Source organism: Solanum lycopersicum, chromosome 5 (genome assembly GCF_036512215.1).
Source record: "Solanum lycopersicum chromosome 5, SLM_r2.1".
Lineage (NCBI taxonomy): Eukaryota > Viridiplantae > Streptophyta > Magnoliopsida > Solanales > Solanaceae > Solanum > Solanum lycopersicum.
Window position 1 is genome coordinate 10278253 of NC_090804.1, and position 16651 is coordinate 10294903.

At 36.3% G+C, this 16651-nt stretch overlaps 3 protein-coding genes across 3 annotated transcripts; 1 reads left to right on the plus strand and 2 right to left on the minus strand.

The window, feature by feature from the left end:
* The first annotated feature begins 2144 nt into the window (after positions 1–2144).
* Positions 2145–6324, plus strand: LOC101265921 (receptor protein kinase-like protein ZAR1). The gene is made up of 2 exons (XM_004239153.5): positions 2145–3735; positions 5407–6324. The coding sequence occupies exons 1-2, from the start codon at positions 2223–2225 to the stop codon at positions 6045–6047; spliced, it is 2154 nt and encodes a 717-aa protein (XP_004239201.2). The 5' UTR covers positions 2145–2222; the 3' UTR covers positions 6048–6324.
* Positions 6325–14248: 7924 nt separating this feature from the next.
* LOC138348635 (uncharacterized) lies at positions 14249–14950 on the minus strand. The gene has a single exon (XM_069298193.1). It carries the CDS (start codon positions 14948–14950, stop codon positions 14249–14251), a length of 702 nt encoding a protein of 233 aa, XP_069154294.1.
* A 174-nt stretch (positions 14951–15124) lies between these two features.
* Positions 15125–15463, minus strand: LOC138348636 (uncharacterized). Its single transcript, XM_069298194.1, has one exon. The coding sequence runs from the start codon at positions 15461–15463 to the stop codon at positions 15125–15127; it is 339 nt and encodes a 112-aa protein (XP_069154295.1).
* Between the last annotated feature and the right edge of the window lie 1188 nt (positions 15464–16651).

A 16651-nucleotide genomic window follows, 5' to 3' on the forward strand; every position in this document is an offset into this window, starting at 1 on the left:
AATATTTATTTCCTTAGAGAATATGTTACTTTGTTCGATTATCCATGGAATATAGAAACTAACCCAACCATCAACTTACATCCACGATGCACAAACCAAGTATTTGCATGAATATAATTATGTCAATTTCTTTATTTACATCTCAAAATGGTGTCGAAAATCACAAAGAAAAAAAGTAAAATTCATAATATTATTAAAAGAATATCTAAATAATGATAATTTTTTAGTAATATTTTTTATGTTTCATATTTGTTGATCATTATATGAAAAGAATTGTCTCATGTCTTAGTTATTTACCTTATTAAATAAAAAAAGAAAATAATATTTTTTTCTATATTACCTTTACATTTAATTCTTTTTGAAAGTATTCATTTGTAAAATTTCAAGAAATCTTTTAAGGAATGAATTAGTAAAGTTATCGTCTTATTTATAATTTCAATTAAAATAAAAGTGATCGTATTAAAAAAATGATGAATTAATACGAGGGAATAGTTAAAATGTTGTATATTGCTCACTCATATGACTTGTGAGTTTCAAGGACGATAAAATAATATATACTTGATCAATTATAACATACGAATCCCAATTTTTTCTAGTTACATCAAAATGTATAATCAACAAATTAGTTATTTGAATTGATAATTATTATTTTGAGTTTATATTCAGTGTTCAATGCTCGTATTGAAATTTTGACTAAATTCAAATCAGAAACTGCATACCTATTTAAGAGAGACTCTTCCAACATAACTTTTTTTAAACATAAAACTCAAATTTGAAATCTTTAATTAGGAATGAAATAATATCGCCAAAATTAAAATAACAAAAAATAATAATTAAGGGATGCTTAATGAAAAGATAGCTTGAATTGGCTAAATAACATTACCAATGGGACAAAAGTACAAAATAGAAAAAAAATATAGAGACAATAAACTATTTAGTACTATTTAATAACCATCATTTTTTGGTGGGAAAAGTCAAGTTTCTTTCAAAGTGAAAGTGAAAGCTACGCAAGTACTATTCTCTCCATAAAAATAATTACACTACCACAATTCAAAAAGTACCTAATTGTTATGATTTTTAATTTTTTGTAAATAAAATGTAATTAAAAAAAATAAAATTTCAAACAAATAAATAAATTACCCTAGAAACTCAACTTCGTTTAATCCTATCTACTTTATAAATTTAGGATTACTGCACAGAATTAAGTTCTACTTTTACATTAATTATTTAAAAGTTTTTTTACACTTGAATCATTTTAAATTTAATACAAGTTACTTTCACAAGCAAAATTAAGTACCTAAACGTTGAAGGGTAAATAATCTTATATACAATATTCAAATTATAGTAATAATATTTGTCTGAAAAATTTATAGTCATTATGGTAAGGTGATAAACCAACCAAGTGAACACTAACCCATTCCGCAGATAGGTCGGGACCGGTCTTCTATCCTGATAAATAATATTTCACTGATTAGATAGTAACAAGATTTGAGTCGATAATCTTCAGATCATAAGCTTGACAAGTTATACACTTAAATTTTTATAGCCGTAGTGAAATAAATGTATACCTATATTTAGCTGTTAATAGTAAAATAATTGTATACCTATACTATAACAAGGCTATAAAATATAATTTATATTTATAAATTCAATAAATTATTAAAATTATCCTTACAATTCTATAGTTAACATTTTCCGTTAAAAAAATAAACATGATAAAATAATTCATGACAATCAACAACAATATAACAAAGATTGGTACAATATTTACATACTTAAATATATCGCTGATTGTTTATTTTTTATAAAATATAAAAATTTGATATGATTTTTATATTTTTAAAAATTTTTTAGTTTTCTAGAATTTGTGAAATATAATTTTCTAAATAATATGATCAAACTATTTTTTCCAAATATACTTATGGTCAAATAACACTTAATTAGTCAGAGCCAAATAAATATTTATCCATTTATTTTTACTTGTTACTATTTGATTCGGTAAAAAAAGAAAATTGCGCTTGCTTTAACTGTACTACTACTTCAGTTAGTAAGGGCGCGAAGTGGACCCCCTTTGTAATCAAACTCTTTCTGCTATTGTCTCTTTCTCCTACATAAATATCTCCAACTCCCCATTGTATCCTTTCTTTCTTAAATTTTTGTATAACAAGTTCATCAAAATATTATTTTCATTTGTATCTCAATTTTGTTAAAAATAACAAATAATGTGGAGGATATACGCTTTTTTTCTTGTTTTACTCAATTTTCATACCGGAATTTCTCTTACTTCCGACGGACTTTCACTTTTATCTCTTAAATCCGCCATGGATGACGGCGGTGGTGGTACAGACAATGTTTTCTCCGATTGGAATGAAAACGATGATACTCCTTGTACTTGGAGTGGCATTTCATGTGCTAACATTTCTGGTTCTTCAGAGCAACGTGTCGTTGGGATTACTCTTTCCGGTAAGAATCTCCGGGGATACTTACCGTCTGAGCTGGGAACGTTACTCTATCTCCGGCGACTGAATCTTCATGGAAATAATATTTACGGTTCTATCCCTGATCCTTTATTCAATGCGACGTCGCTTCATAGTATTTATTTGTATGATAATAATATCTCTGGTACACTTCCTCCTTCTGTTTGTAATCTTCCTCGTTTGCAAAATTTGGATATTTCTGATAATTCACTTTCTGGAACTTTCTCTAAGGATCTACGTAATTGTAGGCAGTTACAGAGGCTTATTTTAGCTCGGAATAAATTTTCCGGTGAGATTCCGGTGGGGGTGTTCCCGGAGTTGGCGAATTTGGAACAACTTGATCTATCGTCGAATTTGTTCAATGGTTCGATTCCTCATGATATTGGTGAATTGAAGTCATTATCTGGGACTTTGAATCTTTCTTTTAATCATTTTAGTGGAAGAATTCCCAAATCTGTAGGTGATTTGCCTTTAACTGTTAGTTTTGATCTAAGGAATAATAATTTATCTGGTGAAATTCCTCAGACGGGTTCTTTTGCTAATCAAGGTCCGACGGCATTTTTGAATAATCCCTTGTTATGTGGATTTCCTTTACAAAAAAACTGTAAAAATAGTTCAAACAATTCAACACAAGTTGAGGGTTCATCGGGTAACGAGGGAACGAGTTCGCATAAGGGGTTAAAACCTGGATTCATTTTATTGATATGTTTGGCTGATGCATTTGGAGTGGCATTTATAGGACTAGTGATTATTTACTTGTATTGGAAAAAGAAAGACTCTGGTGGTTGTAGCTGTACTGGCAAAGGGAAATTTGGTGGGAATGAGAAGAGAATGCTTTGTGATTTCCCATGTATTAATGGATTTCCGAGTAATGATTCGGAAGTTGAGTCTGAGAAGGGAGGTGGCGGTGGGGCTAGTGGTGGTGGTGTTAGTAGTGGGGAGGGTGATCTTGTGGCTATCGATAAAGGTTTTAGCTTTGAGCTTGATGAACTGTTGAGGGCTTCTGCTTATGTATTGGGAAAGAGTGGGTTGGGGATAGTGTACAAGGTTGTGCTTGGGAACGGTATCCCAGTGGCAGTGAGGAGATTAGGGGAAGGTGGGGAACAGAGATATAAGGAGTTTGTAGCTGAGATTCAGGCAATCGGAAGGGTTAAGCATCCTAATGTTGTGAAGTTAAGAGCTTATTATTGGGCTCCTGATGAGAAACTTCTCATTAGTGATTTCATTTCCAATGGCAACTTGGCTTCTGCTCTTCACGGTGAGCTTTTCATTATAGTAAAACATCTTCAGTTTTGTTTGTATAGTAGATATTACCTGTTGAAAGAATCATTAACACATTCATATTTTTGATATCGGGGTATACTATATTCTTATCGTTTAGTAGCATGATACACTGATGGATGTTTCGAACTTTCCAAGATTGATTTGTGCAAAGTGATTCTTTTGCTGGATTGGTATTTTACTTATTGATCACTCTTTTGAGGAGTGGAAATACAGTAAAAGACTTTTAGTATTAGGTTAGTAAGGAGTTTGGGATGTTCTAGTATTTGTTCACTATTATAACTGTTTAATATATGCCCGATGACAAAATAATGACAATTAGCTTTTGTGCGTTCCTTGATGATTTTGAATAGCAATTATTTATATGCCATCTAGTGATAATTTTATATTGAATGTGTTCCTTGTGCTTGCAATTCTTTAGCGAAGGATGAGTTTTGTTTGCGACTTGATACTTTGCGTAGGATTTTTGCCTAATTGTATTAGCTGATAATAAAGTTTTATAATGTATCATAGATGAAAAGTTATCTGCATGAAGGGTAAATCAAAAACATAACCTTTCCATCCATTATTAATGGACAGTTAAAGCACATCGTAGTATGTTAACATATAGTGATCCAGCTAAAGTCAGTTTGCGGACTTCAACGATTTACTGCAGATGCAATAATCATATGTTGACATCATACTGAACCTGGTAGAAAGGCATTTGGGCATGTTTTGAAGAATTTAGTCTGTTTTTGTCCACATGACATATGGTTGATTGCCCCTATAAACCTTGCGGAGAATGATTTATCATCAATTAGAAGCAAACCGATAAGTACAAGGGGCCAAGAACTGAATTATGTTATGTACTAGGTCAATTCCTTAAGTTGTGGAGTCACATATTCTATCACTCTAACAGAATGTAGATATTACAGTGTTTATTATGTCTTTTAGAGATGTATTACCTGATTTGCATACATTATATTCAAGAATTTGAGAATCACTCCGCCAGGTACAGATTTTTACTTTTTCGAAGCAAACTGGAATCTGCAGTATCTGGTCTTGTAACTTCCATCAAGCATGAACTGGGACTTATACTTCCTTGACATGGATTCTAGACTTAGAATTTTCTAAAATTAGTGTTCTGCAGTTGAATTTTGCACTGTAGCTGTTGATATAGCTGCGTGAATGTTATATTCTTTAAAAAAAATTAGATTTTTTCCCCTGATACAAATCGTTGTTTACATTTATGAATATCTACTTCACTGCCTCATATACATGTCACTATGAATCTATAACACATTCGTTACCCAAGAGTAACTGCTTGCTTTCTACTGGTACTTGATGTTCCCAGTTTCTTAATATCCGGTTTTTATATGTAGCTGGAATTTGACAGTACAGTAACTTACCTTTTGCATTCTGAAGAAGTTGAAGAGTGTTTTCTTTCTGCATCTCTTTTTCCAAATTGTTTTTCCATGTGCTCGATCTGAATGTATTGACGTAGTGACAGTAGTTTCATGCTCTAGCTGATTGATATTGACCAAATTAATATGAACAACGATTTGCCTCAACTATAATGTTAATATTGAGCTGAAAAGTTATTAACTTGTATCTTCTTCGTCATACTGTGGTAAATGTTGTGATGACAATCTCATTTGCCTTTATACAGGGAGAAATGGGCAACCATCACCTAGTTTAACATGGTCAACGAGACTGAAAATTGCTAAGGGAACAGCGCGAGGTTTAGCCTATCTCCATGAGTGTAGCCCAAGGAAATTTGTCCATGGAGACGTCAAACCTTCCAATATTCTCCTTGATACTGAACTGCAGCCATATATATCTGATTTTGGTCTCAATCGATTAATCAATATCACGGGAAACAACCCCTCCTCTTCTGGTGGATTTATGGGTGGAGCTCTTCCTTACTTGAAGCCTGCTCAACCAGAACGTCCCAATAACTATCGAGCACCAGAAGCTCGAATCACTGGTAATAGACCAACACAAAAATGGGATGTGTACTCATTCGGGGTGGTCTTGCTTGAACTGCTGACTGGAAAGTCTCCAGACCTCTCAGTTCCTACAACATCCACTTCAACGGAGGTTCCAGATCTTGTAAGATGGGTAAGAAAGGGATTCGAGGAGCAAAATCCACTGTCGGATATGGTAGAACCAATGTTGCTTCAAGAAGTCCATGCTAAGAAGGAAGTACTAGCTGTATTTCATATAGCTCTTGCATGCACCGAGGCAGATCCAGATATTCGACCAAGGATGAAAACTGTCTCAGAAAACATCGAGAAAGTTGGAGCTTAAACTTTTCGGTACACTCATGTCAAGGAGATCCTGAGTTTCATAGACTTCTTTAATCTTTTTCAAATGCATTAATTGCTCCTATTATTTTTTTTTCTTTAGAGGTTAATCAAATCTTTAAACTTAACTACAGAAGGTACAGAATACCAGTGTGCTGCAACAAAATTCATGTCATTTTTGAGAAGTTAATTAGTTGCTTATATCTTTAATCTTTTCTGTAATTCTGATGTTGAAACAACTTTTTCATGGCCAATAAAATTATAATTCTTTGGTACTACAAGTCTGTTTGGATTGACTTAAAATTTTGTTATACCTACTTTTGAGTTATTTTAGCTTTTGGAGTATTTGACAAAGTTAAAAGAAAAATTAAAATTAGTTTAAAATAACTTAAAGAAAGTTAAAAGTTTAAATTAAGTACTTCTCTACTTTTCATTTTTAACTCCACAGTTATTTAAGTTTGACTTTTTAAAACATCTATTGTCACCTTTCCTTTCATCCAACACTCCCCAACTTAAGCTTTTAAGGCATCATATTGCAGTTACAATTAGCCAACAAAACAGTTTAAAGCTTAATATGGGAGATTAAGAACAATATTTTACATTTAGGTGCATTATTTAGGTTAAATTGACTTTCATTTCACAAAATAAGACTTAAATTTATCTCTATAACTAAGCTATTCTCACACATGATGATGTGACATGACTAACCAGACAAGTTTTGATTACATGCATAAACACAGTGATAGAATGTATGCCTTCACTTAAAAAGTAATGGACCAGGTCCCTTACTTTACTTCAGAACAATACCAGAAAGTTAAATGCAGTAAAATCAACACAATGATTTCACGTGGAAACCTCCTTGCTTAAGGGAGTAAAACCACGACCTGTCTCACAGGATTTTCAATCGTTTTCACTAATCTTCAAAAGCAAAAGCGAAACACGATTACACCAAACGTAAGAAAGAGTTATCAATCTTACCGTTAAGCAATAGTCCTCTATTGCTCAACAAGCCTAAGTAGAGAAACAATCTACCCACTAAGCTATCCCACTTGGACAACCTAGACTTCTAACACAACACACCAATTCCTTTATAGAGTTAGGAGTGGTTTACAGTTTAAGAACAAGAGAATAAATTCCTAAACAACTAGACGAAAAGCTCCAGATGTTGCTGTTGTCCTTGAAATAATTCTGCCTTTGCTTTGTGTAGCCTTTGCAAGAGTTCTTGAAAAGTTTTTATCAAGTTGCAAAAACTAACAACAAATGTTTAGGAAAATGCCTTTTATATGGGCAAGTCACTTTCCTAAACTTCTTTGCCATTGGCTGGAAAGGTCACACTTTTCTGACGCCATCGGGAAGTGTGCACCTACTTTCTGTACCGTCTCCAGCTGGCAGTCAACTGACTCATCATCATGAGAGCCTGGTACCTCTACTAGGTCCCTGGGTTTGTTTCATCTGTAATACTTCAAACAAGACAACTGCAATACTCAAGTAGAAAACCCGGTACCTTTATGAGGTCCCCAAGTTTGTCAAATCATCAAAACTACAAATAACATTTTCCCCCTTTTTGATGATGACAAACAATGATATGATCTGAGATCTTCACCAGAATTGTTCCCCTTGACAGTGTATTCCCCCTTACTGTATATTCCCCCTTATTTAGGTACTAACAGATTACTTCCCCCTTATTTAGCTACTAACAGTTTACTTCCCCCTTTTGGCATCATAAAAAAGATATGCAGTAAACCATTTGAGTTAACATAAATACTGAGCAAGATCAGAGCGAATAAGCAATCAAACAGTAGAGGAAGAGCAATCGCAAAAGAACATAGGAAGAACAGCAAATGAATAAAGTAACCAACATGCCATTATAACATAAATACATTAAAGACAAACTAAAAATTCATCAACACGATGATCAGCCACACAAAAAAAATGACACAAGAAAGGATTGATTGACAATTTAGGAAGAGGGGGGGAGTTTGAGATAGGGACCGGATAACAAGAGTGAGTCGTGCATTGACAACATCATTATCCTTGATGGCCTTTTCTTGCAGGGCAGTTATCTTCGCCTTCAACTCATTGTTCTCTTTCTCCAGAGCTTGTACAACTGAAGAACCAGGTTCCTCACTCTGTGCAGTAAGCAGCTCTGCTTTGAGTATAGCAATTTCAACCTCTTTACTACTCAACCGCACAGTGAGTTCTTCAATCTCATGCTTAAGCTGATCCAGGTCCTCAAGAAGTTGAGCCATCTTGCTTTTTGGTAAGCCTCTGCCTTCAATACATTCACATTCAAACAAGGTATGCTCAGAGATAGTTTGTTTAACTGTCCCCACCTTTCCAACACCAAGAGGAATCTGAAAGTGCTTGAATACTTTAGTGAGAAAGTATCCATACCCCATTCCATGTACTCCTTTCCTCTCAATAACTGTTTTGTGAATGTGTTCAATCATGAGACTAGGAAGGCTCAGAGCCTCAAAGCTGCATAGCATCTCCATTACGTACAAGTCAGCAGCAGTAGCAAGTGTTCTCTTTTCTGTGCGAGGAAGAACCACCTTGTTGACGAACTCGAAGACCAGCTGATACTCACTCTTTATAATTTTCTTATAGATCCCAGTAACCTTAGTTGTGGGAGTCTTAGAAATCAGGGATGCAAATTCTGAAGAGCAAGTTTTGTTCAGCACGGATCGGGTCCCCTCTGTAGGCACTCTGAGGATTCTGCCCAACACCACCTTTTTAAAAAGAAATAGCAATATTGTTCACACGTGTGAGGAGACTCCCATTTTCCATGAATTGAACATTGTAATAGAATTCACGAACCTCTTCGTCATGGAGTATGGGGGATTTCTTGTTGAACAGGTGCAGCCAAGATTGGATCTCCACCATGTCATGCAGAGAATCCATGCCCGGAAGAGTAATAATCCCCATATCAAACACTCTTCCAGCGAGAACTGCTTGTTTTCTCAGACTGTCAACTACTTCCTGCAAGTTGACATTCTCAACTTTCCTGGCTTGAGGACCAGGTCCCTGTGTTCGATTTCTCTTTTTCTCAGATCTCTTTCCTTTTGACTGTGACTTTTCAACCTTCTTTGTAACCCTTTCCCTTTTCTTTTCTGACTTCTTCTTGTTATTTTTCTTTTCAACCTCTTCTCCAGACAACTCAACCAATTTTTCTTTAGGTATCCTAAAATTTGATACCTTGAAGGTTCGTGCACTTCTGACTGCAGCAGCAGAGTGTGCGCTTGCCTTCAAAGCATCTACCATCAATTTTTGTGCAGCAGACCTTGTATTAGGCCGTCTCTTAGGAGTCTCCTCCACGACCTTTTCTTTCCCTTTTCGACTCTCAACCTTCCATTTTAATGGTACTTCCTCACTTGCAGATTCAGATGAAGAGAAAGAAGAGTACCGCCCCAAATCGGGGGTTTTATCGAAAATGGGTTGAGAAGGCCTGACCTCTTCTCCTTCCAGGACATCAGTGTTTTCTGCTCTGGCCTCTTCTCGCATCATTGCCAGACTTTCAATTACCAGTTCCTCACTCGCTGCCAGAATATTAGACTCAGAAGCCCTATGTTTTGGTAGATCTCCTTCAAACATGTTGTCAGGCAACATGTCTTCACATGGACCAGGTCCAGTGGGCACTGCAGAAGTGTTCAGATCTATGGAGAAGAAAGGGTCATCAGGAGTATTTTATGGAGGACTGGGTGGGGGAGGAAGTCTGGCTTGAGTAGTTGTTGGAGAATAGAATGCAAGGGGGCTCAATTTCACTAAGGGCATCCAACATTTTCTTAGAAGAAGATGAAGAAGAAGACATGTTTGTGATACTGGAAGGTTTCGTTGAAAAGAAAGGGAAGAAGAGGATAGATTTTGCCTTTGAATTTGATAAGCCTTTTGATTAAAAGAGAGAGATACAGTTAAGAGACAGATGAGAGTTCCAAAAAGAAAAAGGCCTTTTTAAAAGAAGTGAAAGGGTGCCAGGTCCTTGATTAGATGCGTCGTTTGAGGGAGAAACGATTGGACTGATCGGTCAGAGTAACCGATGACTGACACGTGGCATTTTCAATGGTCAAATTTTTAATTTAAATTTAATGTAAAAATGCTAACCTGGACAGGTACCAGGTACCATGATAGAGTTTAACTTCATTCCTTAATTGTTCTAGTCTCTTCTTTTGGTTAGCAGGTCCCTATTGAGAGTATACCTACGAAAGATACAAAAGTGATCTTGTTCAGATATTTAAAATTCACACAACGGATACCTGCACTGCAATTCTAACCATCAAAAGAGTTTTACTGTTGAAGGCTAAAAGTATCACTTGGAGATCAACATCCCCAACTTTAATCGATTTCTCTCAAATTGATCCTTGCTCAGAGCCTTGGTGAAGATGTCTGCAATCTGTTCCTCCGTTGGACAGTATGTGAGCACAATATTACCCTTCTCAACATGATCTCTCAAAAAATGATGTCTGACATCAATGTGCTTTGTTCTCTTATGATGAACTGGGTTCTTTCCCATACTCACAGCACTAGTGTTGTCACACATGAGAGGAATTGCTTTGATGTGGATTCCAAAATCTTCTAAGTGTTGCCTGATCCACAACAATTGAGAACAACAGGATAACCTTCCAGAGGTGCTCTTTCTGTCAACTTGATAACCTGCAAAATCAGCATCTACAAAACCAACCAGATCAAAAGTATCACCTGCAGGATAAAAGAGAACCAGGTCCCCTATTTTGTTCAAGTACCTAAGAATATGTTTTGCAGCCTTCAGGTGTGAATCACGAGGACATGCTTGAAACCTGGCACACATTCCAACGCTATACACAATATCAGGCCTGCTAGCAGTCAGATATAGCAAGGAGTCAATGATTCCTCTGTACATTGTCTAATTCACAAGGGGATCAGATTCTTCTACTATCATCTTGGAATTTGTTCCCATAGGAGAGTCAATAGGTTTGGAATCAAATGTATTGAATTTCTTCAGCAGCTCTTTGATGTACTTCTCCTGGCATATTGAAATTCCATTTGATGATTGCTTGATTTGCAGCCCCAGGAAGAATGTCAACTCACCCATCATACTCATTTCAAACTCCCTTCCCATCAGTGATGAGAATTCTTCACAAAGATGTTCTGAAGTAGCTCCAAAAATTATGTCATCCACATAAACTTGAATGATAAGCAATTCTTGTTCTCTTTTTAGTAAGAACAAAGTATTGTCTATCTTGCCTCTTTTGAAACCATTCTTCAGCAGAAACTTTGACAACCTTTCATACCATGCTCTTGGAGCTTGTTTCAGACCATATAGTGCCTTATTCAATATGAACACATGATTTGGTAGCTCTGCATCTTCAAAACCAGGAGGTTGCTTGACATACACCTCCTCTTTAAGATCTCCATTCAGAAATGCACTCTTCACATCCATTTGATACAACTTGAACCCGATAAAAGCAGTAAAAGCTATTAAGATTCTAATAGCTTCCATTCTGGCAACAGGTGCAAAAGTCTCATCATAGTCAATTCCTTCTTCTTGATTGTATCCTTGCACCACCCGCCTGGATTTATTTCTAGTAATAACTCCATTTTCATCAAGTTTGTTTCTGAATACCCACCTGGTTCCTATTATTGTTCTGCCTTCAGGTCGAGGAACCAGGTACCATACCTTACTTCTTTCAAACTGATGAAGTTCTTCTTGCATAGAATTGATCCAGTCTGCATCACCTAATGCTTCTTTAACATTCTTAGGCTCAATGGATGATATGAATGTTGAGAATACAACTAGATTTCTTGTTTTTGATCTAGTTTGAATTCCAGAATTCAAGGGAGAAATGAGATTATCAAGAGGATGTGATGAACTATGCTTCCATCTTGACCTTGCAGCAGACTGATTTGGTAGATCATCATGATCTTCTTCATCAGGAGTGACATCATCTCCTGGGGAGTCTGATGTACTCTGGCTGGAGTTTTGAGTAGTACCAGGTACCCTATCATCCTGTTCAACCTCAGCATCCTCTTCAGGTAGACTGTGATTCTGATCATCACAATCATTTTTCAGTTGTTGATCTGCATCAGTTTCAGCACCTTCAATCTTCTTGGATTTTAGCATTTTGAGCACATCATCATCATCATTTGATCCATCATTCTTCAAGCTTCCATTTTCATAAAAAACAACATGAATGCTTTCTTCAATGCATTGTGCTCGTTTGTTGAATATTCTGTAGGCTTTGCTGGATGAAGAATATCCAACAAATACTCCTTCATCACTTCTGGGATCAAATTTTCCCAGATCATCCTTCCCATTATTCAGCACAAAACATCTGCATCCAAAAGCTCTAAGATAGTTCAGCATTGGCTTCCTGTTGTTGAGCAGTTCGTATGGAGTCTTATTCAACACAGCTCTTATTAGACACCTGTTGGTAACATGAGATGCTGTGTTAACAGCTTCAACCCAGAAACTTTGAGGAAGATTTGATTCAATAATCATAGTTCTGGCAATGTTCACCAAGGTTCTGTTCTTTCTCTCCACTACTCCATTTTGTTGAGGAGTTCTTGAAGCAGAGAAGTTGTGGCTTTTACCATTTTCCATACAGAATCTATCCAGTGTTGAGTTTTCAAACTCTGTCCCATGATCAGATCTAATGCTGCAAACAACTTGATTCAATTTGGTTTGAATCATTTTGAAGAATACCACCAGCTCATCAGCTGTATCTGCCTTTTATCTCAAAAATCTCGTCCAAGTGTATCTTGAATAGTCATCAACAATCACCAAAATGTACTTCTTGCCATTTCTGCTTTGAACTTTCAAGGGTCCACAAAGGTCCATATGAAGCATCTCTAAGGTTCTTGATGATGTTATCTGATTCTTGGGCTTAAATGATGATCTGATTTGCTTTCCTTTAACACAAGCTTCACATATTTTATTTTCAGCAAACTTCATTTTGGGCAACCCTCGGACCAGGTCTTTTGAAATCAATTTATTCAATAAAGATGAACTCACATGTCCCAGCCTACGATGCCAGAGATCAGCATTTTCATTTTGAGCACTGAGACATGTTAAGTCATCTCCATGAGAGATTTCCAAGTTTGCCACATACATATTTTTACTTCTATGTGCAGTGAGAATTACCTTGTTTGTAGTTAAACTCACCACAGTGCATTTCTCAGAAGTAAACTTGACCTCATTTCCTTTGTCACAGATTTGTGACACACTTAGCAAGCTGTACTTCAACCCATCCACATGGTAAACATTGTCAATTGAATCTTCAAGAGATCTTCCTACTTTGCCAACTCCCAGAATGTACCCTTCTTGCCATCACCAAATGAGACACCTCTTCCTTGGAGGGTCTTGAGTGAGAGGAAGTTCTTTACATCACCAGTCATATGTTTAGAGCAGCCACTATCCATATACCAACATTGACTGCTGCTCCTCTCACTCACGTGCACCCAAAAATCACTTGTTAAGCTTGGGAACCCATTTCAGCTTGAGTTACCAGTAGGCAGACAAAGGAGTAATCAGATTGTACTTGGTCCAATATGGTAGACTTTGAGGCTTTCTAACAAAAGACATATGAGCAGGAACAGATTTTTTCTTTGAAAATCTGTGAGTTGAGACAGGCTCTGTAGGACCAGGTCTCTCTTTTGGTACATTTTGTCTTTCAGCATAATTAGAGTAATTTTCACACGAGTTTCTCCAGCTAACACACTCATTCTTCAAATGTCCGTTCTTACCACAATGAAGACACAACAGATTGTCAGACACAAACACATACTTACTGTGAGGATTATAAGGAGGACTAATGTTCAGACTTCCTAGTCCTTTCTTATTGAAATTACTCTGATTTGTCACATTTGACAGCAACTTTGAGGATTTGGTCCACTTAAGAGAATTTTCAAGCTCTTCCTTAAGTTTCACAATATCCTGTTCTAATTTGTTACTCTTTTCAAGTGACAGACTAAGATTTTTCTCAGAGTTTTTCAATTTTTCTTGAATTTCAGCTTGCAGACTATTTGACTTTCCATTCAGCTTTTCAGCTTCTTCAGTAATCTGACACAACTGGTTCTTAAGTTCAGAGTTATTTAACTCTAGAGACACCATTCTTGACATTGTGTCTTCAAATTGACCTTTGTTTTCAGTTAAAATTTCAAGTTCAGCATTCATGGTATCTCTTTCAGATGTTAACTCTATCACAGAATCTAGCATGACTTTTGCCAAGGTTCTCAATTTTTAAGAGAATATTTATCCAAGTCATTTTTCATGTCAAGAAGAGTTACCTGATTGTCTTCTTCTTCATTTTCTGTATGTGCCATGAGAGCAAACATTTCATTGAAGATAGTTTCCTCCTCATGCACAGCAACCATAGACACATCTTTTGGCTCATCAGGATCTTCTGAATCACTTGAAGAATCCCCCCATGCAGCAAGAGCCCTTTTGACAACCATATCAGCAGCAACTTTACGATATCTGTTACCAGGTACCAGGTCCCTTCTGTTTTCTTTGTCACCCCTGTGTTTTTGATGTTCCTTGTTTTCATTCTTGAACAAAGGACACTCTCTGATGAAGTGCCCAGATTTTCCACACTTGTAGCAAGTATCACCTTGAGCAGCATTTCGAGTCCCATTTGTTCCTCTTTTATAAATTTTGTTTTTTCTCACAACCTTTTGAAATCTACTGATGAGATATGCCATATCATCATCATCACTTGAATCTTCATCTGATTTATACTTCAACATCAATGACTTGTCCTTCTTGGCTTCCTTTTTTGACAAATCATAGTTTCGATTCATCTCATGTGTTTTAAGATTACCAATCAAGGCATCCATGGTCAGCACCTTCAAGTCCTTGGCTTCTGTAATGGCATCAACTTTGCTCTCCCAAGACTTTGGAAGAATTCGAAGCACTTTCCTGACTTGTTTGGTCATACTTATAGGTTCACCCAGACTTCACAGCTCATTTGTAATGGAAGACAACTTGGTGAACATGTCATGTATTATTTCTCCTTCCTTCATTTTGAAGTTCTCATATCGTGAGGTGAGCATGTCAATCTTAGATTCTTTGACTTGTTCAGTTCCTTCATGTGCAGTCAACAAGCAATCCTAAATTTCTTTAGCAGACTCACAGGCTGACACTCTGTTGTACTCATCAGGTCCTATCCCACAGACCAGAAGAGTTTTAGCTTTGAAACCCTTTTCAATCTTTTTCCTGTCAGCATCATCATATTTCTGCCTGGGCTTTGGAACAGTAATGGTCTTTTCTCCATCCTTTTCTTCCATCATTGGAACAAAAAATCCATCTAGTATAATATCCCATAACTCGCTATCTTCAGCCATGAGGTAATCGTGCATTCTAACTTTCCACAAACTGTAGAAATGTCCATTGAAACAAGGAGGTCTGTGTGATGACTGACTTTCTTCGAGGTTAAGTGGAGCTGTCATTCTAGAACAAAATCACTTCCTTGGTGTTAACCAAATAGGTAGTGCCTGCTCTGATACCACTTGATAGAATGTATGCCTTCACTTAAAAAGTAATGGACCAGGTCCCTTACTTTACTTCAGAAAAATACCAGAAAGTTAAATGCAGTAAAATCAACACAATGATTTTACGTGGAAACCTCCTTGCTTAAGGGAGTAAAACCACGACCTGTCTCACAGGATTTTCAATCGTTTTCACTAATATTCAAAAGCAAAAGCGAAACACGATTACACCAAACGTAAGAAAGAGTTATCAATCTTACCGTTAAGCAATAGTCCTCTATTGCTCAACAAGCCTAAGTAGAGAAACAATCTACCCACTAAGCTATCCCACTTGGACAACCTAGACTTCTAACACAACACACCAATTCCTTTATAGAGTTAGGAGTGGTTTACAGTTTAAGAACAAGAGAATAAATTCCTAAACAACTAGACGAAAAGCTCCAGATGTTGCTGTTGTCCTTGGAATAATTTTGCCTTTGCTTTGTGTAGCCTTTGCAAGAGTTCTTGAAAAGTTTTTATCAAGTTGCAAAAACTAACAACAAATGTTTAGGAAAATGCCTTTTATATGGGCAAGTCACTTTCCTAAACTTCTTTGCCATTGGCTGGAAAGGTCACACTTTTCTGACGCCATCGGGAAGTGTGCACCTACTTTCTGTACCGTCTCCAGCTGGCAGTCGACTTACTCATCATAATGAGAGCCTGGTACCTCTACTAGGTCCCTGGGTTTGTTTCATCTGCAATACTTCAAACAAGACACCTGCAATACTCAAGTAGAAAACCCGGTACCTTTATGAGGTCCCTAAGTTTGTCAAATCATCAAAACTACAAATAACACATAGTGACAACACCAAGTCCTAACACACACAATGACATCAGACTTATAGCTTTCATTATAACTCCCAAACTAGTACACTTCAAGGAGTCATGTAATTTTCAATGATAACCAAAAGAGTGATATATGTCAATAAATACAGGTGAAGTTCAGACAACTTTTCCAAAAGGATCCATTTTTTCATCAAAAATAAGTTTCATGCCACAAGCAGACAATCCACCACCATTAAAGTCAAACATACTCTATTCTACTCAAACTAAACATAGACTATTCCCTTAAGAAAGCCCCCTACCAATCTATCTTTGGGAAAAATCTAA

What these genes read in the sequence shown, in the direction of transcription:
- LOC101265921 (XM_004239153.5), top strand. Translation starts at nt 2,223, where the DNA reads ATGTGGAGGATATACGCTTTTTTTCTTGTTTTACTCAATTTTCATACC. An exon ending in CTTGGCTTCTGCTCTTCACG is followed by an intron (nt 3,736 to 5,406) that starts GTGAGCTTTTCA and finishes GCCTTTATACAG; the next exon opens with GGAGAAATGGGCAACCATCA.
- LOC138348635 (XM_069298193.1), bottom strand. Translation starts at nt 14,950, where the DNA reads ATGACCAAACAAGTCAGGAAAGTGCTTCGAATTCTTCCAAAGTCTTGG.
- LOC138348636 (XM_069298194.1), bottom strand. Translation starts at nt 15,463, where the DNA reads ATGACAGCTCCACTTAACCTCGAAGAAAGTCAGTCATCACACAGACCT.